Source organism: Aphelocoma coerulescens, chromosome 2, assembly GCF_041296385.1.
Source record: "Aphelocoma coerulescens isolate FSJ_1873_10779 chromosome 2, UR_Acoe_1.0, whole genome shotgun sequence".
NCBI classification, from domain to species: domain Eukaryota; kingdom Metazoa; phylum Chordata; class Aves; order Passeriformes; family Corvidae; genus Aphelocoma; species Aphelocoma coerulescens.
Window position 1 is genome coordinate 160,392,644 of NC_091015.1, and position 25,408 is coordinate 160,418,051.

Here is a 25,408-nt window from a genome sequence, read left to right on the forward strand (position 1 = left end):
CATGGCTCAATAAGTTTATTTGAATTGCATCACTCTAGTGGGGATGGCAAGGGAAGTTTTTGAAAATTGCTGCTCATTAACTGGGTTTTTGAGTAATTCTCAGATAATTCCTCACACAGTTCCTAGATTTTTACTCAGCTCTTGGAATAGAATTTAATTTTCTAGAAGATCCAGAGTACTTTTCTCTCAGTTTCATCCTACTTTGAAGTCACAAACCCTTTACTGACATAACTGAGGATGGGGCCTTGATGCAGTGCAATTTAACAGCTGAGCCACTTATGGAAGAGACATGCAAGGACCTCTTTTCTTATTGTTGCTTCTGGAGAGTAATTCCACATTATATCTTTTCTTTCATAAAAAAAAAGTTTAAACTCATTCTTTCTCCTACAGCAGAACACTGAATAATGGAAAATCATGGCAAATGCAATGAGCAGACAGGTGCACCAGTTCTTCCCACTTTTCTAGTGTTTAAAGCAGTTTTCTTCCTGGGACTGTGGAGACCACTGTGTTGGCAAAAGCAGCATCTCCACTGAGTTTAGAGTAATGTTAATTTCAGATTTCAGAGTAGTGTTAATTATTTATCCTGACAGCCTCACAGTGGATTTAGTTTTCTCGTGAAATACACTGACAAAATAAAAAGTAGGCAACAATAGCAGTAGCTTGCAGCTTAAAAATATACTTGATCTCTCTTTTTTTTTTTAAAGTCGTGCCAGAGTTGGTTTTTCACTTACAGCTCCTGTAAGGGAAGTGTCTTGCTTTTGTTCCAAGACACCAACATCATTCAGTCCTTTTAATTTTACTGTAAAAAAGGAGGCGCACACAGACTGAGAATAATGAAACCGAGAATATATACCAGATACAGCTTTCCTGAAGGAAGCAATACAGCTCTTCTGCAAAAGTCAGCTTTGTGCTCCTTGCTTCTGTCTTTGTTATGCATGATAAAACCATGGTGTTCTGAGCATGCAGAGAGGTGTGGTGTATGAAACTTTCTTTACTGGAAAATGTGCAACTGAAATAGCAAAATGCTTTTGAGTTTCTTGTGTCTGCCCTATAATAGCTTTTGTTTGGAACAAATCTGAAAACAGATTGTACAAGTCAGTGCAAAGCTATCATCGGGACTTTTTTAGAATTTATTTCATCTTTTGTTAATATGATCAGAAACAATTAGTATCAGTGATTATGGTCTTGTTTTAAATGATTTAAGAGTATTAGCCTGGCATTTGACTTCATCTTTTTGATTAATTGATTTCTTTAGCAGTGCAGTTTTGATGTAGATGACTGGATCAATGGCATGGATTGCAGAGCCCTTGCTGTGTTAGGTATCCTCTCCTGGCATTCCTGGTGGGTGTCAATGGCAGCTCCCAGCCTTCTTCCACCCAGTGCAAAGGAAGACACCAGGTCCCTCCTGGCCATGGAAGCAGATCAGACAATAGTGGAAAGAGAAGGTTTATTTCCCTTCTGAAACTACTGCAGTCAGGTGCAGGGCTGTCTGACATGGACCCTAAATATCCCTGACCCTGGTAATTAGCTATTCTTTCGATCCTCTTTCTTCCCTCTTTTCCCATCTCCTTTTTTCCCTCCTTTACCAGTCTCATTCCCTCTCAAACAAACCAACCACCTCTCTTGGTTACTTTTCTTCATGATCCCAGTTTTGCTACATCCCTACCCAAATTTTGCATTTCTGACACCATTTCAGGTAGATAGTGTCAGATTTGTATAAAATCACCTTGGGACTGTCATCCCTTGAAAGCTCATGTTTCCCAAAAGGTTCCCAATACAGTCTTTCAGTTAATTGTAAAAATGGCCAGACCTCTCAGAATTTCCCCATAACCATCTGTGAAATCCAGCCATCCCTATGGCACATTTAATTAGTTTTTGTTACTTTCTCATGTAATTACTGTGAGGGTGACAGAGTGTCTGCACAGGTCACCCAGGGAGGTTGTGGAGTCTCCATCCCTGGAGATAATCCAAAGTCATCTGGACATGATGCTGGGCAAATGGCTCAAGGTGGCCTGCTGGAACAGGGCAGGTTGGACCAGAGGATGCCTGGGGGTCCTTTCCAAGCTGAACTGGTGATTGTTGAACCTGTCAACATCAGAACATGCCTTATCCCCTTCTCACAGAGTGTGTCCAAGTGCTGCCAATTGTGTGGGCTCAGGGATTCTTTGTCACCTTCCATCAAAGATACCTTCTGGCACTGGTATTGCAAGGCTGGGTGCTTGTACCAGTTGCATGCTAGGTTTTCCATTTTCTAAAAGCAACACAAAGCAACTACTGAATATTATTTTAATGAATAAATACAAATCATGACTTAGAAATCTGTAATGCTCCCCATATACATTTCATGGATAAAATGCAGTCACTGTAATGTATGAATAATCAGTAACAGTAATTAGATTATACAAATGCCTAGAGTTCCTGAGTTTCTTTTGCTTTTGGAGGTTCAATGTTTACTGGCCAAATTATACTCACCCTTTAAGTTCTGAAATATGTTTAAGTAAGCCGTGAAATATTTTGATCTCTGAACCTTTCTTCCTAGTGCAAATGACCTGATTGATACAAGAACTAAAGAGCAGGTAGATTTTTCCTAAGAGGTGTTTACAGGTGAAATATATTTTTATATAATCTCTCCAATTCTCTATTTCTCCAAACCTTCATTATCCAAATCTGTGCAAAAAGGTACAAGAGACTATTGGATTGAAACCAACTCAGCTTGAGAACATAGGTTGCAGCAGACATGAGTGATTGCTCAGTTTAGAAAGCAATCACAAGGTAGGTTCAAAGGAACATGCTACCTGCTCTTTTATCACTTAGAAAAGGGTACACACCTGTAAAAAAAATAAATGAAATTTCAGAAAACCCTCTAATCCTTAAGTGGTTTGATGGAAAGTGTAATTACTATTTGACATAACTCTCTTCAGACAAGAAATTAGGAAAAATCTCTAACATCCACTGTTACTGATTTTTTATCTTAGTTTAATTATTTAAAAAGCTACTATTAATATAAATATTATACATAAATATGTGGCTGACTTTAGAATTCAAAGTTAAAATATCTTCCTGTACACATAAAAGGTCACACCTCTGCAAGCCAACCTTTGCTGTTAGACACAATATTATCACATTTTACTTTTCACTTAAACACCCCTTTTTTCTCTGTTTTATCTGCTTTACTATAAGCAGCTGAGTTACATTGTTTGGATATGCCTGAACCCCCACTCAGGGATAAGTAGGAACTGCATTTCTCAGTGAATTAAACCTGTTCTTCATTTCATTACTATTTTATGACACTGCAGGCCATTGCCAGCAGATTAATTAAATGCTACTTGTAAAGTCTGTGACTTTAATTTTTTCTCCTAAAAGGTAAGTATGGAGTCACTATGATCAGGTGTTTCTTGAATGCCAGATGTTAGATACTTTCTTGGGGTTATTGATGTCTTTCTGACCCATTCTCAATGGCAATGCATAAGTCTATCTTGAGAAGAAAAAGGCTTCTTTTTTCAGTGTAGATAGGTTCTGTGAAGAAGGTTTTCAGCCTTATGGAGAATACCAGAGTAAGACTTAAAAATTTAAGTTCTTGAGCTGTAGTTTGTCCTTCCCTGTGCAGTCACCTTTGTACAATGCTGGGCATTGCCCCTGCTGAAGAGTCACCTTCACCACTTGGCTTTTGACTGAGAGTCTCTCTCAGTTTATCCTGCTTGTGAGCCATTTCTGGTGCACTGGGAACATGCCCAGCATATGCCATGGCTGAGATAGCACCCTTGAGCAGGCCTCTGGTTAACATTCAGAAGAGGAAATGCAGAAGCACTGCAGGATTTGGTCACCAGCTGGGCTGATTGTATTTCTCAGCTGTCAAAGGACTGCAGAGCCACAGGATGCTCTGGTTTCTCTTCCAATTCGTCAGTTTTTGTTTTTTTCCTGTTTATCTTAGTCTTCATAGTATGAAGGCGGCAAGTGAAGGGCACTCTTACGTTTGCTCCCTGTGTATATGAGAGACTGGGATTTCTTCTTTCTGGCACTTGCAAAAGAAGTGTTGTCATCCTCTGTTAGGGAGAGGTAGGAAGCAATGCTTTCTCTCAGGCCATAGCTGAGACAAGAGTCATCCATTGCTGCCAGGGTGCTTCTGGCATCTTCAGTCACCTCCAGCCTTTAAAATAACAAAATTTCATTACCATTGGACTGAACCTCTTGGGATAATATTAACAGTTGTTAAACGTAATAATGTTATTTTCATTGTATAAAAACCTTCCTGCCTCATAAATCACTGAGCATTTCTGTCACTTAGCATTTCTCAAAAAAACAGTACAACAGTTATATCTAAATATTTTTTGGTACTTGAAAAGGAAGTATCATCTATATTCTCTTCTTAATCTGTAGGAAAAATTACCTCAATACTGCACAAAATTTTCTTGCCTTCGTAAGCACATGAATGTTTTGTGAAGGAAGAGTAGTAGAGGGAAATATACACTTCAAAAGTAAAAGGTGCTTTTGTTTCTGAGGGTGGTTGTTTCCCCAGCTTCTGAAACCTGACCTACTTTCTCTTGTGGCAGTTGTGATATTAGAAAACTCATTAATTGGGCTGTGTGTTAAGAGAGGTTTACAGGAAGGTTAACAGGAAAGGTTTATTCTGGGATGATGTGTTCATTGCAGCTGTGCTGCTTCCTGGTGTGTGAACAAGGGGGAGCCACTTCTGCCTGCCAGGGCCCACCTGTGAGCCACTGCACATCAGTGGGGATGGGTCAGCAGTGGTGGATGGTGGATGTCAGTGGGCTTTGTGACCTGGCTCTCACACCTGCCCCTTGGTGAAAGGACTCAGGAGTCCCAAAGGGAATGAATGCATGGATAGCTGGATAGGAGAAATTATTGAATGCTAACTGTACTTTCTTTAAAAGTTAAACCTAGATTATCAGTTAGAGAGCTGGGCATTCGTCTTTCATGGGTTAGCTTGATGTCAGAAGATTGTCCAAGCTTTAAAACTGTTTTCAGGAGAAGGAAATAAATAGCTATGTCTTCTGTGTTGCAAGTGCAAGTATATACAAGGCTGGGAAACACCCCTGTTGTTTCTGGCAGCCTGTGTTGTATGTGGTACCTGTGAATGTTTCTCCAGTTGAAATTTTTATTGCGCATCACCACAGGAGGAACTGGATTTGTCACTGTGTTGTTGTTAGTGCACTGGGTAAGACAAGGTGTTGTAAGGACACAGCAGAGACCATCAGCAACTTCTGAATAGGGAAATGAATACACAGACAGTTAATACTTGCATGCTCAAATAAACAGTTTTGAACTCGGCAGTAGCAGTCAAAAAATTGTCTGTTCTCAGCAAGGACACAGTAACACAGGTTTAATTTTTTCCTTTCCTCATACGTTTGCTTTTTAGTTTATTGTTGAGGATATTTCATGTAGTACAAGTGAGCAACTGAGATACAGAAAGACAAAGTGACTTGCTCAAAGACTAGAAGGAAGTTTGTGATGGAGCAGAAACTTAAACCCAGTTTTTCTGAGCCCTCAGTGAGTTCTGCTTTTGCCTCTTATTGTCTCAGCCATGAGTGCAAAAAATATCAGATTGGATTGTGTGTGCACCTATTCCTCTGTAGAACATGACTGTGGAATGAATCGAGGTTCACGTGTTACTTTCATCAATGTTTCTGCTCTCTACACTCTTCTTGCTCCACTAGGAACTTCACAGATTTTCTTCTACCCAAGAAGAGAACATCATGGCTGAGTGCTGGTTTTCTACATCTCTGAGCCTTATTTTGGGGTGAGATTCTGTATAATCTCGTGGTAGGGGAAGGAGGAGAGCTAAATCTAACTAGGTCTCCTCTTACACCTATAACTCAAGTAAAAATGTTAATGGTTACAAGTTTTGGGTTCTGCCCCACTGCCGATTTTAGGCTTCGACTGTTTGCTTCAACTGTTTTTCTAAATGGTAAAATATGTTAACTAGTTAACATGTAAATACATATATATATCTCCTGTCCAAATTCTTACTCCTCTCTTTATATCATTGGACTTGAAAGTTTCATTTGCTTCTTTTGAATGTGAATATGACTTTTCTCCTCATTTTATCAGTGTACTCTTTGGCCAGCACACTTTTTGTTTTACCTATTAAATACTCAGGTATAGTAACTTCACACTTTTAAAATTACACAGCACCCATTGCTTGTTAAAGAACAGAACCTATTGTTCTCTTGTAACTTTTAGGCAATTCATTTTTTGCAATTTCCTTCCTCATTTTGGAATGTTCTCATTATGATGCATGGTAACTGCAGCCACTTAATTGTGTCGTTTGTCAAGTTACCTCTCTGACACAGGTTAAATTGCCATGAATCTGGAAAACTGTCATTGAAAAAGGTGTCATCCACTGGACTGATATTAGTAACAGTGACAGCTGAGTCTACAACTGAGTTAACAGCATGAACCCCTTGATGTAAGTTTTGCTGATAAATTCCAGCCATGTGCTACTTCTAAGAAGCTTAAAACATTTCTGAAAATTTTCTGCTGAAGACAAGGTTGTGTGCTCTAGGGGTTCTTAAGAGAAATGTGCACAGAGAACCTGGTGTTGCATGCCCTGGTGCTATCTGGCAAATAAGTGAATGGCAAACATGTTCATGTTGGCAAACAGAGTCTGGAACCCAGAATTCTGGGTACATGGCATCTGTACAGCTGAACATTTTTATATGCTCACACTTTGACTTTAGCTGTGCTCTGAGAGGGGCCGGGCGTCCCTGACCTGTGCTGACCTCCAAACTGCATTTGGAAGTTCTCTAGGGAAGTGCCAGACCCTGGTGTTTGGCCCAAATAGTGTTATTGACATGGCCATGTAATATCCTGTACCAATACAGGTAGAGCCTATTTGGCTTTATTTAGCTGAGTTCTTGTATTGATTTCAGTTATTCTGTTAAGGGCAGCATATTTTTACTTAGTATGAAAAATAAAGTTAAAGGTATATACCAAAACTTTTTCCATTGCTTGTTCTGTGGCAGTATTTGCAAGTCTTGGACATAGACAAAACTTTGTGTTCTGGACCTTTGATAGATAGTTTTACAGTTGACAGTGGAAAATACGTTTTTTCTGCACTTGTTTTTACCTGAGTAGTGGTTGACAAGGTCCTCAAGGCACTGGAAGGTTTGCCGTGGAGAGATGTAATACCAGTTATTCGGAAGGCGGAAGATCCTGTAATGTTTCACTTGCCTGTGCCTCACTGACAAGGAATATAACCCTGGAGAGAGAGAACTAATTACACCAAAGTAGGGCTGCAATTCTGGTTGGGGATCTGTAGCAGAATAGAGTATCTGTAAGATGTGGTGCCATTACCCAAAACGTCTCAGAAAGAGCTGAAAAAACCTGAGTGGCCATCCTAATTCATACTTATATAGTATACTTTATATGTATAGGTCAGTATAATAAAGGGTATAACATGGCCTGAGATTCTGGGTGAATTTAAATTTCCGGTGTGCTTTTCCTTTATTTTTGCTGGTATGGAACCTTTTGAAATGGTGTAAAGGAAACAGGCCTTTACAGAAGTTGTTTGCCTTCCACTGAATAGGGAGCTCAGACTCACAGGCTGGTATTCTGATTTAGTCAGCTTCGAATAATGCGGTAGCTGAGACCTGCTAATGCAGATCTGCCAGGAAACGGCCACTTGGATTTTTCTGTTTCTTTGCTTAGAACAGTTTTGCAGCATTTATTGGCAAGGAATAAACTGAATGCTAATCTTAAATTTCTTTGAATTTAGTATAGATATTAAGAAACTATTGGCCTGTGGTATGCAAGACATCAGAATAGATGATGTATTATTCCCTTTCATCCGTAGTATTATGGTATTAGGGTGTGTTCTGGTGCTTCAGAAAAGGAAGACAGCACATTGTGCGTGGGAGATTTGTTCAGCCTGGAGAAGAGGAGACTAAGGGGAGACTTCATAGATGTATTCAACTTCCGCATGAGGGGGAAGTGGAGGGGCAGGCACTGATCTCTTGTCTCTGGTGACCAGTGGCAGGACCCGAGAATGGCCGGGAGTTGTGTCACGGGAGGTTTAGGTTGGATATCAGGAAAAGGTTCTTCACCCAGAGGGTGGTTGGGCACTGGAACAGGCTCCCCAGGGAGGTGGTCACAGCACCAAGCCAGACGGAGTTCAAGAAGTGTTTGGACAATGCTCTCAGGCACAGGGTGGAATCCTTGGGGTGGTCTAGGGCCAGGAGTTGGACTCAGTGATCCCTGTGGGTCCCTTACAACTCAGGATATTCTAAGATTCTGTTTCTATGTCCCCATTGAAGAAAACGAAAGTATAACATTGGAACAGTATAATTCCCATGTAGCAAAAGAAAGAAAATAAAATTGAAGGCCTGTCATTTTTTAAAAGTAAATAAAAGACCCTCTCTGTTTTTCTAGGAAACACACTTATCAGCCACCCCCACTACTAGGTGTGTGTTTTCCAGCTTCTTGAATCAATCTTTTGTGGACCAAGGCAAAGCTGTGACTTTTCTTCCATTGAAAATCCCACTGCCTCATGAGGTTTGCATGCGACCAAAGTAAATAATAGTGTTTAAACAACTGTGTCTTGTTTGTGCTGATGCCTGTGGAACTTTCCATGGCCATCAATAACCCTGTTTCCAGTAGGTGACTGGTGAAGGCTGGCACACTGTACTGGGTGCCTTCACCTTCCCATTATATACTCTTTCCGGCTTTGGACTGAGCCATATGAAAACTGTTAATGCCTGAGGTCAAGAGGGAAAGAAATCTGTATTGTCTCACCTTTCCTAGTTTCACTCTCTCTGATCATGAAGGATCCGACCTTGGTGTTGGGTAGCTGTAGAAGTTCCTCTGCTTTTTCTCTTCCCAGCCCTTCAAATAACCAGCTGTGAAGCAGGAAAAAACAAATTCTGAAATTTGGACACCAGTGAAACAGAGACCAGCATGTGGCTGTGAAAGTGCTACATTAGCCAGGAAAAGTGACTGCATAAACAACATTGTGGCTTTCTATAGTTATTCTCTCAACTATGTTCAGGCATATTTCTCCAGTTTATGGAGAAAATTTTGCTGGTTTTGAGTTCCATTAACCTTTGTGAGGTTAAGAGAAGAGTCATAAGGTTTGCACTTGTTAGGGAAAACAAAACTTTCTCAGCTGCTTTGATCTGAGTTGCTGGGGGCAGATCCATGTGGTATATTGATGACATCTGTGGCATTAGTTAAATCTTTCTTTTTCATTTAAACCACTTTTGTTAACCCCAAATTGTATCATGAATAAACCCCAAATAAGTCTCAATTATTTTGCTTCATCTAGGGAACAGTCCAACCATTTAAGTTAATGGGCTTTGTGGACAAGGGAAAGTGGAATTAGTCCTACAAATTTTCACCATAGCTTGGTGCACTGCTGTGTTTTGCCACAGCCAGTGTCTGACCATGCAACTGGGCTTGCTCAGCTGGTCTACAGTTACTGGCATTTTATTTTAAAGTTGTTCTGATGTCTTTGACCCAGTCTGCTGTCACTGAAGCTTCAGAAAGTAGCTTCCATTACCTCACATCTCTGCCCTGCCTTTGGGAAAGCATCTCTTTTTCAGGAGGATGTAAAAGCATGTTAAAATTTAAGCACTTGCATAGTTCACAGTGACATTCACAGTTCATATCCTTAAAATTAAACAGGTATTAAAACATTTGCCAGAAAACTTTTAAGTGTGTGCTTTAATGTTTTTTTTCCCTGAGTGGTGTCTATGGCAACAAGAAATGTCTGAAATTTCCTTAGTTCTTCCAGTGAGAAAGTTCACATTCTTGAATGACTTATTAGTGTTTCTATTTGTTCATTTTGGCCTGTTTTTCATGAACAAACCTAGCTTAAATTTTACTCCTTGTAAACATTAAAAACCCATTCTAAATAGGCTCTCTTCATCAATGTCTTAGAGATCAGTCCATGCAACAGAAGTAATTTAATATCTTATATGCCATTTGAGGTGGTTTTGGCTCTTTCCAGCTTTTAAAAGAAGGATTTTCCTTTCCATTAATCTAAATTTATATGTGGATTTGATGTTCTCAGTTTTCAAAAGAGCTATTTTAGACTGTCAATAAATAAAATTTCTGTCTGTCAAGTCACTATTGTCATTGTTTGGATTACAACTCTGAGTAATCAGAGGAGAATATGTAAAAATGTGGTGTTGAAAGGCTGTGGGAAATGCATTTACTTACCCATGATAAACCTTTGCTACATATTTTCCTGGAATATAGTTTTCTCGACCCGTTGTAAGGGAATGGACTCTCCACCAGCCTCCTTCACTGTGTGAAAACATGAGAAGGGTATTTTCAGATGTATTTTCAGAGTTTGTCACCATTTTGGAAATTAGAGAAGACATTCAGTTTAGCCTGCAGTCTTCTGTGTGTGCTCCTGAAACTATGTATTCAGAAAGGAACCCAGTTTGGTTTCATTTAGAGTAGTTCCATTTCTAAACCTACTTGAGAATAAATTTGGACACAAAAATAAGCTACATTTGTTCCATTTAAATTACGTAAGTAATAAAATATTTTTCTGTAGTTGAAAGAAGAAGGGTAAATACTCAGTGGTTAAACCATGCTGTGCTCTGCCTTCCCACAGCTAGACTTGTACTGGTGTCCAAGATACTCGGTTTACAGCTGAGTGTGTTGTGTCTGGACAGCCATGTGAGACCAGGGTAGGGGTTCCTGGGAAATGGAGCCTGTCTGCTTGGGAACAGGCTTTCAGTCCAACAGAACCTCATTCGTGGTTTACTCTTTTCCTTGTCTTCCATGAGTTGCAGACCAGACTCCAATAAAAAAAGACCTTGTAGCTGAAGCTGCAGACATATGTATTTTCTCTAGTATATCTTAGGTTATTGCTGTGATTCTGAATGCTGCCTTTGGCTCTTGAATCCCTTCAGAAATACAGGGTACCAAGAATTTTCACAGGGATGTGTAGAGCTTTAGTCATAGTGCAAGGATGCTGATGACTGATGGCTTCTCTCCACCTTCCTTTTAAGAGTTTGAGTCCAAATAATAGTGTCTTGTATTTGAATGCTGGTTTTGTGGATGTTCATATAAATGCTCCCAAAATAATGTCCAGACTGCAGAGTCTCAGTGTGTGTCAAAAGAGCTGAGTTGAAATCACTCAGGTTAGATGTCATGAGTTATAACTGCTGAAACCATCGTCCAGAATGTCTGTGCTGAGGGAAAAAGGGAAGCATCTACTGGTTGGAGCTGGAAATTTCAGGATACCTCAAAAGTTTTGTGTTTGGTTTTCCACCTAAAGTGAATTTATCTATAAAAGCTTTAGGTTATTTTGGTCTTTTTTGCCCCCAGGACTCTCCTTGACAGAACCAAGAGTTGCAATAGGAAAAAACTGGAGAGACTCGTCTCTCCCTCCCTCTCTCTCTCTCTCTCCCTCCAAACTTTATTACTAAACCTGAAAGATCCCTATGATGATTAAAAATCCCAAAGCATCACATTTCTCCTGGGGCAGGAAAGACAGAAATTATGTAGATTGGGGCGAATCTTGGAGGACATTTGGTTTGACTCCTGGCAACCAAATGCCGTTGTTCATCTGGTAATGAAAGCTGCCTGACCAGTGTGGGGACTGAGAAGCTGTGCCAGTGGTGCTTATCTAATTCTGCCAGCCCAGAGCAGTCACAAATGTCTGTGAGGAGTTGCATTTCCTGTGGAGTTTCCATATGTCCTGTTCCTGGCAGGGCTGGTGGGGCTAATTACCACTACACATCATTACTTTGGTAGAAGGCTGAAAAGCTGCTGTTGTAGGATCAGTAGGTGCTGCCTGCTTATGCTGACTCTTCTGTGGTGACTCCTCATCACTTGTGCTCTGGTCATGCCATGCTACTCTTCTTTTTTACTGTATTTTACTTTAAATGATGTGGGAAAAAGAATTACAGCTTATGAACAGGAAGAGGCTGTAGGCAAACAATTCTTACTGGCATCAGCATGTGCCCCAGTAGGGGAGAACAGGTCCTTCATTAGGACACAGTGGTTTGCACAGAGTTTTGGACTGTCCTGTCTTCTGTGAACAAGCTCATGATTCAAAACAGGAAGAGGAAAGTTCCCATCAAGGCTTTCTTTGGCTCTTATTTATCCATCAGGAGAAGTCCTTGATCACTGTACAACAAACACATCAAAAACTTCTGGTGCAAGAGCCTGCTCTTCTGGAAGTTGTTCCTGCAGTAGATTGTACTTTGCAGCATGTGTATGCACATGATGTGCCACACATATAATTGCCATTGATATGGGCAAAGGCAGTCACGTGGTGGTGTGAGGGCCTGTAGCTGATGAAAGCTGAGAGTGAGGCTTTAAGCCAGAATTTCCAAGTTAAAAAGCAGTTGTTGTACCATGTCATGTATGTTCTGCAAACTGCAGCAAGGTTTATACCAGAAGCTACCAGAGAATAATTCCCCTGGTTTAGAGAAGCTCTCCATCAGCAGAAAATTTATCTGGTGGTACTGTCTGAGCCTTGGGACTTTTCGGTTCAGGAAGGCAGGGAAAGCACTGTGTCAGCAGAACAAAGGTGCAGCCATTCTGGGTCAGACCAAAAGTCCACATAGGGCTGTGTCTTGTGACTGACAAAGGCCACTGCAGGTCATGGTGGCCTGGAGAAGAGTCTGAGAGTTCATCAGTCATCTGTGATGATTCTCTGGAGTACCTCTCTCCTCCAGCCATTTGACTCTCTGGTTGAGAATTTTTTTTAAATGAGTTTAGAAGTCCTCCGAGGATTTCTCTACTGTTAATGTGTCTGGTCTCCCGTTGAATCCGTCTGCTCCACCAGCTGTAAAAATGAAGTCTTTCATTTCATTTTGAGCAGTGCAAATAGTGGCTGTGGGGCCAAGTAACTTCCAAGAGGTCACTGTGTGCTGATACAAGTTGTGCATAGAACATCAGAGCTGCTGGCTTCCATTTTTCAGGAAGTGCTCTCATTCCCGTGTCTGGCAATATTTGCGCTATGCTTAATGTCTGAACTACTGCTCTTAAGCCTACTTCCCTCTGGGGTTCTTAAACTTTCTGAATGGAACTGGGTGAGAAATTGCTGACTTCTTTTTTTCCCCATGAAGAAAATGCAGAATCGATTAAAAAATAGAAAAAGAAGAACAAAAACACCACTTTTTTAAAAAAAATTTGTTAGATTTGCCTTAAAGCAAGATGAAATTGTAAGACTTAATCATAATGGAGTTGTTAGATTAAAAAGGGTGAGAGAGAAAACGACAGACACACTTGACATAAAGAAATTCAGAATGATTTTTCTTTTCTATGCGATTCAACCTATTTTGGCTCTTACTAGTTTTCCACTAGCATTTAGAGAATACTTTGTAGTAATCATTTTTCAAAGCAGAATTCTGTTCTGAGTCTTATTTTAGAATAGAGTCTGAATACAACTTGAGAAACCTTAGAGAAATCTAAGGATCAGTGAACAATCTGTAATCCCAAATCCTTAAGCTACATGGAAATTTACCTTATGGCTAAGCATCCTTCCTTGAAAATTCTGAACTCAGTTCATTTTGCTGGACTGCATCCAGTCTGGGCCAGGTGCAGAAAACACAGCTTTGTTTAATTGTATTAAAACCTAATTTAAAAATAAATTGATCAACTTACTCTGATAGCACACGTAGTTTTTCCCCTACATGAAATATAGGTTGGCTTATGTCTGCTGAAGGATAGTCATAGAGAACAGCAAGGAAGTCACTCTCCTGACCTGTGAAAAAAGAAAGAAAATGTCACTTAAAACAAAGGTAGAGTTCTGAAACAGAAATAGATTTTTCATTAAGTATGATAGATTTTATGTAGTAGGTCAACAATCTAACAAAACAAAAAATCTCTGAAATGTCACCTAATTAACATAAAGAGCTAAAGATGAACCTATAAATGTATGAGGAATGTGAAGATACTAGAAATGAAAAAAGTCATGTGGTTAATTCTAAGCAACTAAATTTAGACCCCTTTTTCTAGTAATTACAGTATTTAAAGGACATATTCAGTTTGAAAGTGAAAAATTAGTAAGTATTTATAGTATTAGGAAGCAACCCAGTCTGATTAATGCCACTGTCTCTAATTGCCTCCAGTTACAGTTTTGTTGCATTATATTTAAGAAAAGGAAGATGCATGTTGAATTGTTCCATCGTTTAACACCACTGATACTTTTCAAAGGTGTGAAATTAGTTTAGATCAAGGTCAATGAGAGCGTGGCCATCATTGCCCATTTCCATTACTTTTTAAAGGAGCTTGATGAACATCCACTGCACTTTGTTCTCACCCTTGTGTGGCAACCAGTGGTAGCTCAAGATGCCCTGAGCTTCAATGAAAGAAAAGAGGCACACGGGTGTTTAAGATTAAAGCATAGTATGATGGCAATTTGCAGAGCTGAGATCAGCAAAGAGATGAGAGGATCTTTTACATCCGCAGGGATGACTCTGGGTCTTGCAGCCCTGCGTAGGAGACGTGCTGGGTCTCGTTTTCTGCAGCTGAGAAAATGAGGCACTTTACACAAGACTGGGACTATCAAACATAAAATGCTCCTCATCCTGCTGGAATCTGTGGTGCCCAGTAAATGCTGACAGCTGGGAGATACAGAAATGTGTCATGCTGGGTGTTTTGAGCTCTTTGGCAGAAGTCCTGGCGAGAGGGGTTGTGCGACACACTGCTTGCGTTTCTCCTGGAAGCAGTTCCTTCCCTCTGCACATTGCTCTACCCTCTACCAGCTCACAGAGAGACAAAGCTTCCCTCTGCCTCCACTAGGATCAGTGCCCTGATCCTTTGGAACACCATCAGTACATTTGCAGAGGTGGTTTGATCTCCATACTTCCCTCTCTGTGCAGCCCAACATGTGAAAAAATGGGTGTGAATTCAGGGTAGGAGAGAAAGAAATCAGAGAGATAGACATATCTCTCTGTAGATAACTGTATCTTGTTAGTTTTTTCTCATTTAATATAGATTGCTTGCCAACTTCTCTTTAAGAAAAACAGCTTTCTAGGGAAACCTAGGCACAACATCCTGAATGAATGCTGAAACTGGCTCTGTGTTTTCAGCCTATGTGTCTCAGGGCCTTAGAAATAACTCACAGTGAAAACAATAAAAGGCTGAAGGAATGCAGAAAAGAATCATAACAGGTTACCCAGAGACACTGTGGATGCACCATCCCTAGAAGTGTTCAAGGCCAGGTTGGATGGGGCCTGAACAACTTGATCTAGTGGATGGCATCCCTGCCCATGGCAGTGAGAATGGAATTAGATGATCTTTAAGATCCCTGCCAACCCTAACCATTCTATGATTATTTTGAGAGTGTGTTTATTATTAGTATTGCCATAGTTTTCTTAGTTGCTCAGTGTCACCAAATTATACAGGACTAGTCCAGTACAGCCAATCACTGTGATTTGTCTAATGCAACTTACTATACACTTAGTTCAACCCTGCTGAAAAAATTCTGTGTTAAGCCTTTGATGGCTTCCTTGTTCTGCACAGAAAATCTAGTGGCACCTTCCTGTCTATGAAACTAATTAGTACCTCAGGCTAACAAGACATAAACATTGACTCTGAGTCTTTTTTGAAAAAACAAAATCTTTACCCAGAGCTACTACAAGAAATAGAAGCCAGAAGGTGCATTTTAAAAATAGCAAAAGGAGGATAAAGTGCCATCACTTAATTTCTCATTGCAGGTTGTAATACAGCATGTAACACTACATGGAATATAGCTTTTTTTAGCTTAAGGACAATGTCTTTAGCAATGCTTTTTTTAATTTATGCTGTTTATTTATAAATATTCTGTTTCCATAAGGAAAGAGTGGAAAACAAGTGCTTTTCTGCTCTCATTCCTTGCTTACTGGTTATTTGCATTTCATTACGCAGTGGGGTACATGACTTTTTCTCTACTCTAGAAAGACCTGTGTTACTTTGCTTACACTTTCATATCTATATTAATTTTTGTTTCAATTTTGCATGCCAATTTGTAGTTCTGAAAAGGAAGGAATTTATCAGAGTTCTATCTTCCACATGCATGCAAATGTTACCTCTTAAACTGCATACAGTTATATAAAAGTATATATGAAAGGAAAGGAGAGAACCCCCTCCTTCTTCACTTCATTTTGATTGGTATTTAAGTCAAACCTCACTGGGTTTTTTGGTCATGCAAAATACCCCATCACACTCTACAACATTTCACAGAACCTGTACTAGCTCCTTACAAACACAAAAGCCTGGAAACAGGAACTAAACAAATTACACTCTTTCTCCACACCTAATTTTCACAGTGATCTAATACATTTGATCTCATGAGCTCCCCACACTTTCAAGATGTCAAAGTACAAAAGATTTGCCTGAGTTTATCTAACACAAGCTCTCCTCCGCAGTGCAAGTGTAGGTTACGTCTGAAATGGAACAACTCAAAAGTTAGAGTGGAAAGAGCAAAGCACAATCATTTCCACTGAATCAAGTGTTAATTCTGGGCGGTTTTTTTAGGAGTAGGAAATTAATGTGAAATACATGCTAATTTTAGATGTCTTCACACCTGCATGTCTTGCAAAGTGTGAGACTGAATATTGTATCCTTCAACTTATTCATTGGGAATGGACTGTGAAGCATTATTAGAGAGTAAGAGCATAGGCAGAGCATCCAGATCCAGCTCATCGCCCTCAAAAATATGATGTGCACTGATGTGGTCCATGTTGAGAGTGGGAATGAGCTGTTTGGAGTTCAGCTCCATGCATCATCCAGCTTTACTGTCCAGCAGAAATATTATGATTTATGGCATGGTGTGCACCAGAGGGGGTGAAGGAGGGCACTTGTGCATCTAGGAGTCTGTTTGTGCAGCACCACACAAAGGTGTGGCTGCAGAGTCACACTTTGGTACCCAAGCTAGATCTAAATCAGCCAGCTTGGGAGCTGAGAGTTATGCAGATGCAGCCCAAAAGGATTAACCCTTGATTCAGGGTCCCAAAGGAGGACAGAGAGGGGCTCACAATCCTTGATGTCCCCTTGCTGCTCTGGCTACTCTGTCATCAGTCCCTGGGTTGTGCCAGGGATGCCTGTAGAGTGTGCTGGCAGATGGGGTGCAATCATCTTTGGGGTCCAAATGCCTCCTTGGGAAATGCAGCTTATACACTTCTCCCTTTCTCAGGACCAAGACTGGCACACTGGTGGTGAGGAAAGCAGAAGCTTTTGCTTTCAGTGCAGCTTTCAAGGGACTGAAACAGGTCTCCTGAACATTCATTCTGCAGATCAAGTCTGCAGGCTCCAGTTAGTTGTTTTCTTCCCCCTTTCTGTTGGATACTCTTTCCTTTCATTCTTTCCCTTCTGTTTCAGTCCTTTGTTTTATTCAGTCCCACTGAAATAAGCCAGTGTCAAACCTACATCTCCTATTAACTATTTTGACTACTGAAAGTCCATGGATTGGATCCTGCACCTCAATTAAATCAAGTCTGTTCCTGGCCTGGTGGAAATCTTCTGTGTTTTGTGATGTGATTTGGAGTTTGATCTGCTCAGGAAGGCAAACAGATACAAGCTCACTGGATTAACCCCAACAAACACTTAGTACAAGGTTCATTTTTAGAAATCTTTTTTCATTGGATTTGAATGACAGTACTGATGTTTGAATTCCCAACTTTCATTTGCAACATCTAAGCCACTATAGAAGATGCTGGTCTGATCCAGACTAAGACATGGATGGATTCAAAGAGCTATGTAGGCTGATCAATCTTAGAATCATAGATTATCTTGAGTTGGAAGGGATATTTACAGGCCATCTAGTCCAACCCTCTGTAATGAGAAGGGACATGTTCAACCAGATCATGTTACTTAGAGCCCCATCCACCCTGACCTTGAAAGTTCCTACAGATGGGACATCTATCACCAATCCAGGCAACCTGGTCTAGTGTTGCACCATCCTCACTGTAAAAAATTTCTTATAAGTCTTATTGACTTATATCTAGTCTAAATCTACCCTATCTTAGTTTAAAACTATTATCCTTTGTTGTATCACAACAAACCCTGCTAAAAAGTCCATCCCAATCTTTTTTATAAGCCCCCTTTAAGTAGTGAGGACTGCAATAAGGTCTTCCTGGAGCTTTCTCTTCTTCAGGCTGAATAACCCTAACTCTCCCAACTTTTCCTCATAGGAGAGGTGTTCCATCACTCTGATCATTTTTGTGGCAAAGCCCCTGCCTTTGGATGAGTAAACATAGGTATCTGGTGCAATTTCAGCTGTAAGAGTATCTGAGATTTCCCTATGCCCTTGGCAGGTGCCACTGCAGCTACAGGAGACTTGTTCTCTCCCCCCATGGTAGCAGGAGGTCAGGCAGGATTAACACCACACCTTTCTAGATGTGCTAGATGTGTAGGAGAGTTCAAGTAGATTGAAACCTGAGTTTCTAAACGGATATTTTCCCCTTTTAATCATGGTGCTATCAGTGTTTACTGAATTGTCTTTTAGGGGTATGTTCTATTTCCATCACAGAAAGGGTTGCAGTTGTTTTTAGCCCTGCTAAATTCTGACTTTTAGCATGTGCAGGATCAGTACAAACTTGGTCACAGCCATGGCATGTTCATCAGTGATGGTCCTGCTCTGAGTGAGTGCATGTCTCTGTTTTGGTGTTTATATGTGGTGTTTGTGTCAGCAGTTGTTGGGAATAGCAGCATAAGGCACTCTTCTTCACGGAAAAAAAAATTAGTAATATGCTGAGCAGTATTTGGTTTCTGCTATATCAGGACCTCTAGGGCTGCAAGGCTGCCCATCTCAGCTAGTTCCTTACCATACTAAGAGCAGAGCTGGGTTTCCTTGCAGCAACAATGAAACCAGACTGATTCCATATCCTTATTATTATGAGCAATCCGATCAGAAAATCTTTCATGGAAAACCCCAGAAATTTAGATTAATGCCTTCCCCCATTCAAAAAAAAAGACAACTAAAAAACCCCACCACAAACCCAAGGGAAAAACCCAAAATTGTTTTATCTTCTTCACCTTTGGGGAGTGATTTATTGCAGCTCTTGTGCCATCTGCCTGTATTAGTGTACCATGAGGGCTGAGGCTGTACTGACTCTCCACCCACTCGCTCCCAGTTTGTAGCAGCAGATCACCAAATCCCTCTTTCTTTCCTCCTCTGATGGATGACCTCTACCAGGCTAGAGAGGTGGCAGGGAGGGATTTGCAACCTGATTTTTTCACATGTGGATCCAGAGGGCAGATGTGCTATATTCTGTTTTGGCAGCTTGCCCTATGAAACTTGTATTCCTCTATAGCCTTTATGGATAAACCTGGTGACAGGTTGGCTGTGTGCTACTTTTAATGCAATTGTCTGACAGTGGATGGAAATGAGCTTCAGTGGAAGCATAACATCATTAAAATTTTTAACCTTAAATGAAGGAACCCCAAATTTCAAGAATAAATTTATATAAAATATCACATGCAATTATGTCAAAACACAGCATTCCTTGTTTCTCAAGTAGCTTTTCAGTGCTTTCTGATTTGGAAGGAACATCTTTCAAGGAGCACCAGCAAATAATATGTTTAACATTTGGGGTTTTTAATTAAAGTGCTTCTTGGAAAATGAGCTAGAATGTAGCTAAATATAAGCTCTGTCTGGTGGATGCCCTCCTTCTCCCAGGGCAGCCACGCACTTGCCTGCTCTTGTCAGGCGGGTGAAGACAGACACATGGCTGAGTCTATCATGTAGCGTGAACATCTTTTTCTCCCAAAAGGAATGAAATGAGTGCTTACCCGTGTGGCTCGGCATGTTTGTTTCCTCAGATGCTCTTGGAATTTTCACAGCATTTCCCATTGTGCTCGCTAATTCTGTCAAAGTTCTTCGGAACTAAATCAAAGCAGACATTGAAATTTAACATCACAATAACACCTGCTGTGCCAACAGATGAGAAATGACCTCGTTTGGGCGTCTCCAATTTCGCACAGTTTTGCTTTTGAGAACTCTTGTGTCAAATTCATGCGAGAGTTTTACATACTCACTAAACTCTCACCACTCTGGTGCTTTTATCAGGGGAATAGCAGAAAACCACAGCTAGCTCAGAAGAACATGATGTAGTAAAAGTTTCCATTACCAGTACCTCAGCACAATAGGAAGTAACAGCAGAGCTGTGCCCATATGGGCATCTCATATACAAAATGTATTTTCAGCATTTGGGGTTCTGAGGCTACAAAGGATCTAATTAGACTGATGTCCCCGGTTTTCAGCACTGTGTGTATATTATGTTGGTTTACTACTGAACACAAAGAACATAGCTTGGTAGGTTTGGGCTTTTTTTCTGATGCAGTTGTGCCCTCAGCAAATGTGGGCTTTTTTTTTTCTTTTTAAGTAACACCTTGCCTAAAAAAATGTTTGCCCTCAAAACAGTCCTCCTGCATAAAGCCAGCAGTGTAAGTTCCTCAGATACTTATCTTCAAAAGTTTTGGTGGTTGTACAAGAAACAGTATCAGACAATTGTGGAATTAAATACTGTGAGAGGAACAGTTGCTTCTCACAGTTTTGCTGCAGCCATCCTAATTCTCCCCGACAGAGGGCAGAGAGAAAAACATTTTGAATGTGGAAGGTGTCTCACGCTACAGGATATTTTCAGAGGCAGAGGATGACAAGCTGTATCTATTTAAAAACTGCTATAAAGCAAAATGACACCACCATCTGATGGGCAATTATTTTTTAAAAAATATATTCTGTCCATTGCCCTGTGAAAATGTTAACATGAACTCTAGCAGCATCGTGTGAGTATTCTGCATCTTGTGGCCTTTTCTAGCTTAAATATTTCAAAGATGATTACTGAATTTGGTGTGCTGTTCTTCAATTCCACAGGCTAGAGCCTGATGGGGTCATCTGGAGTGGTTTCCAACCTGAGAAGTAGAACTGCTGACATCAGCAAGACTTTATTGCTGATTGTCTTTTGGAATAAGATTGCCAGAATTTCAGTATGTTGATTAATATCATACATTTTTAATGTCTTACAGACAGCTTGGGAAGACATCCTACAGAATAAAATGCCATTCAAAGGAAAGAAAATTTGTCCCTTATATAATGCAAGGAGCTCAGTGCTAGAACAGATGGTAGTGCACAGTTTGACTCCACCTCATCTGCTTTCCAAGCTTCTTAGTGCTTGTTCCCAAAGGCTCTTTGCTAGAATTCTCTATTTCACTGGCCAAATGGCGCATCACCCCATCTCTTCATGCACTCAGAACTGGCTTGTGGCACATCTGGAGGGTGCAGCTGTGCCAATGTCTTTCTGATGAATCTGAAACCTACTTTCACAAGAACAAAAATGTCTTTCATTGCCTGATAGAAGAAGCCTAGAACCTGAATAAAACAGCACCCTCAAATTTAAATAAACTACTTGGGTACTCATGTTTTAAGAAAAAGGTCTCTTGATAAAAAAAAAATATATATCTTTCTCCTTGTAAATGCACCTAAATTTCTAAAATTGAAACTAGAATTCACTTTGTCAGGCACTGTCTGCTTGCAAGATCATAATTTCCTGATCTAATTATGACTATTTTTCTGCAAGACCCAATTTTAATTTATTGAATAATTTTCTTACTTTTATCCCATCAAAGATAAGAGGTAAACCATAGGAGTAGTGCAGCCAGTACTTTGGCTACAGATGTTATAGATGTTCCTGGCTCATCTTCAAATTAGCCAGAAAAATTTCCTGGACACAGCAATAGAGCTCAACAGGGCTGAAAAAGTCAGCCAGGATAGTGAGATAAATACCTGGACTGATAACCTCTGCTGAACTCTGTGCTTTTGTAGATGCATTTTTGCAGTATTTTAAAAGGGAAGCTCAAATCCTGGTCAGTGTATAGAATCTAAGATACAGTTAGCAAAAATGTTGTGCAAGTCCAGATAGATGGCAAGAATGACAGCATAAACATCTTATGTCAATCTGTAATTTTGACACATGCAATTGATATTTAGATGAGAATTGCTTGAATTCTGTGTCCCAAAAGTCTGGGGGAAAAAAAAAAAAAAAAAAAAAAAAGAGTCCTACCTCTAAGTACCACTTCATGCTGGTTTTTTTTTATTTGAAGGCTGGGGAGAATGTCATCCTACAAGTGTCAGGGTTGTGACCAAGGGCCTTTTTCCTACTCCTAATTTCAGGTGTGCCCAAGTCACTTTGGAAAGTGATACATAGTATTTATGCGTGGTGGAAAGACTTCCGAAAATTTTACTTTGGGCTTTCAACCTTTCTAAAAGCACAGCACATTTCACCAAGACACCTTCATTTTCCTAGATGGTATTTAAGGATCTAAACTCTAAACATTGCTTTAAAAATACCTGAAGTGTTTTTTCAGGGTTGCTTATACGTTGTTTGCAATTAAACCACTGTCTAGTCCAGAGGGATTAAATACTGGACAATAGGCAAGGTCCTACTTGGTATTTTTGCAGAGCACAGCCTGGTTCACTCCTGCCATACCACTGCTGTTCTCGAAGCACCCTGAAGTCAGCGGGACAGAGCGTGCAGCTCCGTGCTGCTGCCTTAGACATGGAAGAATCTGACTTGTGGAAAATGCAAACGTTGTAATGTTCTTTCAGTAAGGGTGAAGAGCAGTGACGTCTTGGGCTTTGCCGTCACTAACGTGGAACTTTGCTGAGTCTCATTGCATTTTCCGTGCTCTTTTACTGTCACTACCATTGGTAGCATAAAGTTGTGAAAGGGACAGAGAGTTCAAGGTGTTCTTCAGACTCACAGCAGAAGTGCTCAATAAATATTAAAAAATGGAAAGCTCTGACCCTTGCTGTTAATTCACTTAACCAAAGTGATTAAAAGGAAAATGAGGCATCATACTAGGTTTTACTACCAAGGCCACTTATCATTATGCCCATGGACAGAGTGAAGGTTCCAACAGTCCAGTCAAAGGTGGTGGAGTGAATGTTCTGAGGTATGACTCAACCTTCAGATATCTGAAAATGGGGTGCAAATGGAAGGAACTGGAAATTGTGTTTGAAATAGGGCAAGCAAAAGATAGTTTCTGCTTGCTTGCTGGTGATGGCATATCTGTTCTAGACTGTTTCAAAACTAAGAGTGTACAAACTGGAGTCATATTTCTGAAACAATGTTTCCTCAAACCATTTACTCTGAAGTGAGTGATAGAACTTGATGGCTGAAGTATCTTGTGCTTGTGTTGAGTTATTGTCAGCACAGTACAAATCCATTCCATCGCTGGATGATAAATTCTTGTGTCGTTTTCTGAAATTTTGAGACACTCTGGAAAACTAGGCTTACTGGAAGCTTTAAAGATCTTGTGAACCATTTTTTTTTCATTGAAATCAATAGAAGAGCGGTAACAGTTTTATAGGGGATAATCTTCTGAAATAGCAAATTTGCTCCAAGCACTGCATCTCATTTGACCTTATTGAATCAGAATAATTTGGGTTGGAAAGGACCTTTAAAAGCCACCTAGTCCAACCCTCCCTCCATGGACAGGGACATTTGCAATTAGATCAGGTTGCTCAGAGTCCTGTCCAACCTGGCTTTGAATGTTTCCAAGGATGGGGCATCTAACACCTCACTGGACAACCTGTGTTTCACCCCCTTCATTGTAAAAAATTGTTCCTTATATCTAAACTTGATGGCAGAGTTTGGTTTACAAGTAGATGCCATCCTTCCATCACAGAAGCAGATAATTATGCCAGATCCAAAGAAAATAATTCACTGAGGGTGATTTGGGAAGAATTAAGGAGAAATGATAGACTCTAAATTCACTGTATCTTATCTAGCTGGAGCCCTGCATGGAGTGCAGCTGCTGTTCAGCTCAGAGGAACCACTGGGCTGCTGGGAACCAAAATCTGCCTGCAGCTCTTCTGCCCACCGGCCACCTCCTCAGTGAAAATTTGATTTTAACTATTAAGATCACATTTGCAGTGTTGCAAGCATTGGTCCTTCCTACTTTCCCTTTTCCACTTGTGCACATGGTGTCCAAGGAAAAGCGTCCGCTGCAGCCGTGGCTGTTTGCACACAGCTATCAGGGCTTAGGGATCTTTGTTGCCAAAAGGAAGGTGAGGAAACATCTACAGTCCCAGTCCAGCTTTGTGTCCTATTTATCAGAACTCTCAGCAGATATTAATTCTTCACCTGTCAAGACTGGAATCCCACTGACCTACATGGTGTGACCCCAAAACCTGTGGTACAATTTTCCCCTTCCGTTCCTGTGTGCAGCACATGTAGCAATAACTTCCTCTGGCAGAATTTGTTCTCTGAGAAAACATGCTTCTGCAGCAGTTAAATAGCATGGAACATAAGAAAGCCTGCCACTTGGTGAGAACTTTTTAAAAGTTATATGTAATATGATTGAGAATTAGTAAATATAAAGAAATGAAAATAATAGGAATAAAAAGGCACATGAGTAAAGCCCTCCTACAAGGAATACTGTAGACTAGTAAAATTAGAACATTTATCATTCCTGAGATGCTATACCCTATTTTATTTATTTTTTCCTGATGTTCACATCTATACTGCCAAGGTTTCATGATTTAATTCTCAATAAGGTTCACAGGTAATGTCTGAATCTCATTTAGCTTGAATATGAAAGCACCGGCATCCTGTTATTTTTCATGTGGGGAAAGAAAAAGCAAAACAACTTAGATTTCAGAAGCGGTATATTTTTTCTTTTTGTGAATATCCCTTAATTTATCATTAATCAAAATGAACATCCTTTCAGCTTTGAGGCTCTTATACTTTTGCACTTAGAAAGAATAACATAATACTCTCATCAAAGTAATTCATAGACACATGCAAACATGAAACAACACAGAAATACCACACTACGCACACTTCTAACACTTTGAATAAAAAACCCACTTAATGTGTGGGCTCATATTTTTGTATAGAGAAATGCACTTTGCCTCAGCATAAGGTCCTAAGCATCTATCTTACTCTGAGGTTTCTGAGTAGAAATACTCCTTGTCCTATCTTTAGTACCACTCCTTATGAAAAGGATCAAGGCAGGCTCTTCTATTTCTGCCTTCGGTGGTACTTGAAATCCACGGTCTGAATACTGTCATTGTTAATGAAATAGAACACCCTTGTATATAAAAAAAATTGAAACATTTGGTCTCGTATGCAGATAATCTAAAATATATCACAACAGTGATTACCTTTAAATGCTAGGCATGGCATTCCAGGTTGCAGTATTTCTGAAAAAAGCCGTAGTCATAGTACTGCTCTCATGCTGCCAGCAAGGTTTAGCTGATCAAGTCGAGGAGCAGCCGGTCGAATGAGTGTGTTGTGAAGTTCACGCTGTCATGTAGAGCAGCATTTGCCAAACAGGCCACATACTTCCTCTCTGAGAAATAAGGAAGGCTCAAAGTGTTTGCAACAGATGAGGTTCCTGTTGCAAGTCACTACTGAAGGCACTTTTTATCTATGGGCTGAGAAAAACAGGGAGGTTTTCAATGTATTGCATCAGGGCTGGTTTTAGCAGATATAAA

At 40.2% G+C, this 25,408-nt stretch overlaps 2 protein-coding genes across 2 annotated transcripts in view; one reads left to right on the forward strand and one right to left on the reverse strand.

The window, feature by feature from the left end:
• Positions 1-25,408, forward strand: part of TG (thyroglobulin) — a 149,068-nt gene that overhangs the window by 84,175 nt on the left and 39,485 nt on the right. The gene's annotated exons all lie outside the window — the stretch shown is intronic.
• On the reverse strand, positions 834-25,246 carry SLA (Src like adaptor). The gene is made up of 8 exons (XM_069005513.1): positions 25,076-25,246; positions 19,699-19,792; positions 13,588-13,687; positions 10,177-10,263; positions 8,752-8,855; positions 7,088-7,219; positions 5,090-5,222; positions 834-4,147 (listed from the first exon to the last, which is right to left on the reverse strand). Exons 2-8 carry the CDS (start codon positions 19,757-19,759, stop codon positions 3,928-3,930), a joined length of 837 nt encoding a protein of 278 aa, XP_068861614.1. The 5' UTR covers positions 19,760-19,792; positions 25,076-25,246; the 3' UTR covers positions 834-3,927.

Excerpts from the sequence above, each read along its gene's own strand:
- SLA (XM_069005513.1), bottom strand. The coding sequence starts at position 19,759 with ATGGGAAATGCTGTGAAAATTCCAAGAGCATCTGAGGAAACAAACATG. Across the intron at positions 10,264-13,587 it reads AAACTACGTGTGCTATCAGA|TGAAGGAGGCTGGTGGAGAG; the intron begins GTAAGTTGATCA and ends GTTTTCACACAG. Across the intron at positions 8,856-10,176 it reads GTAGCAAAGGTTTATCATGG|CTGGTTATTTGAAGGGCTGG; the intron begins GTAAGTAAATGC and ends CCTGCTTCACAG.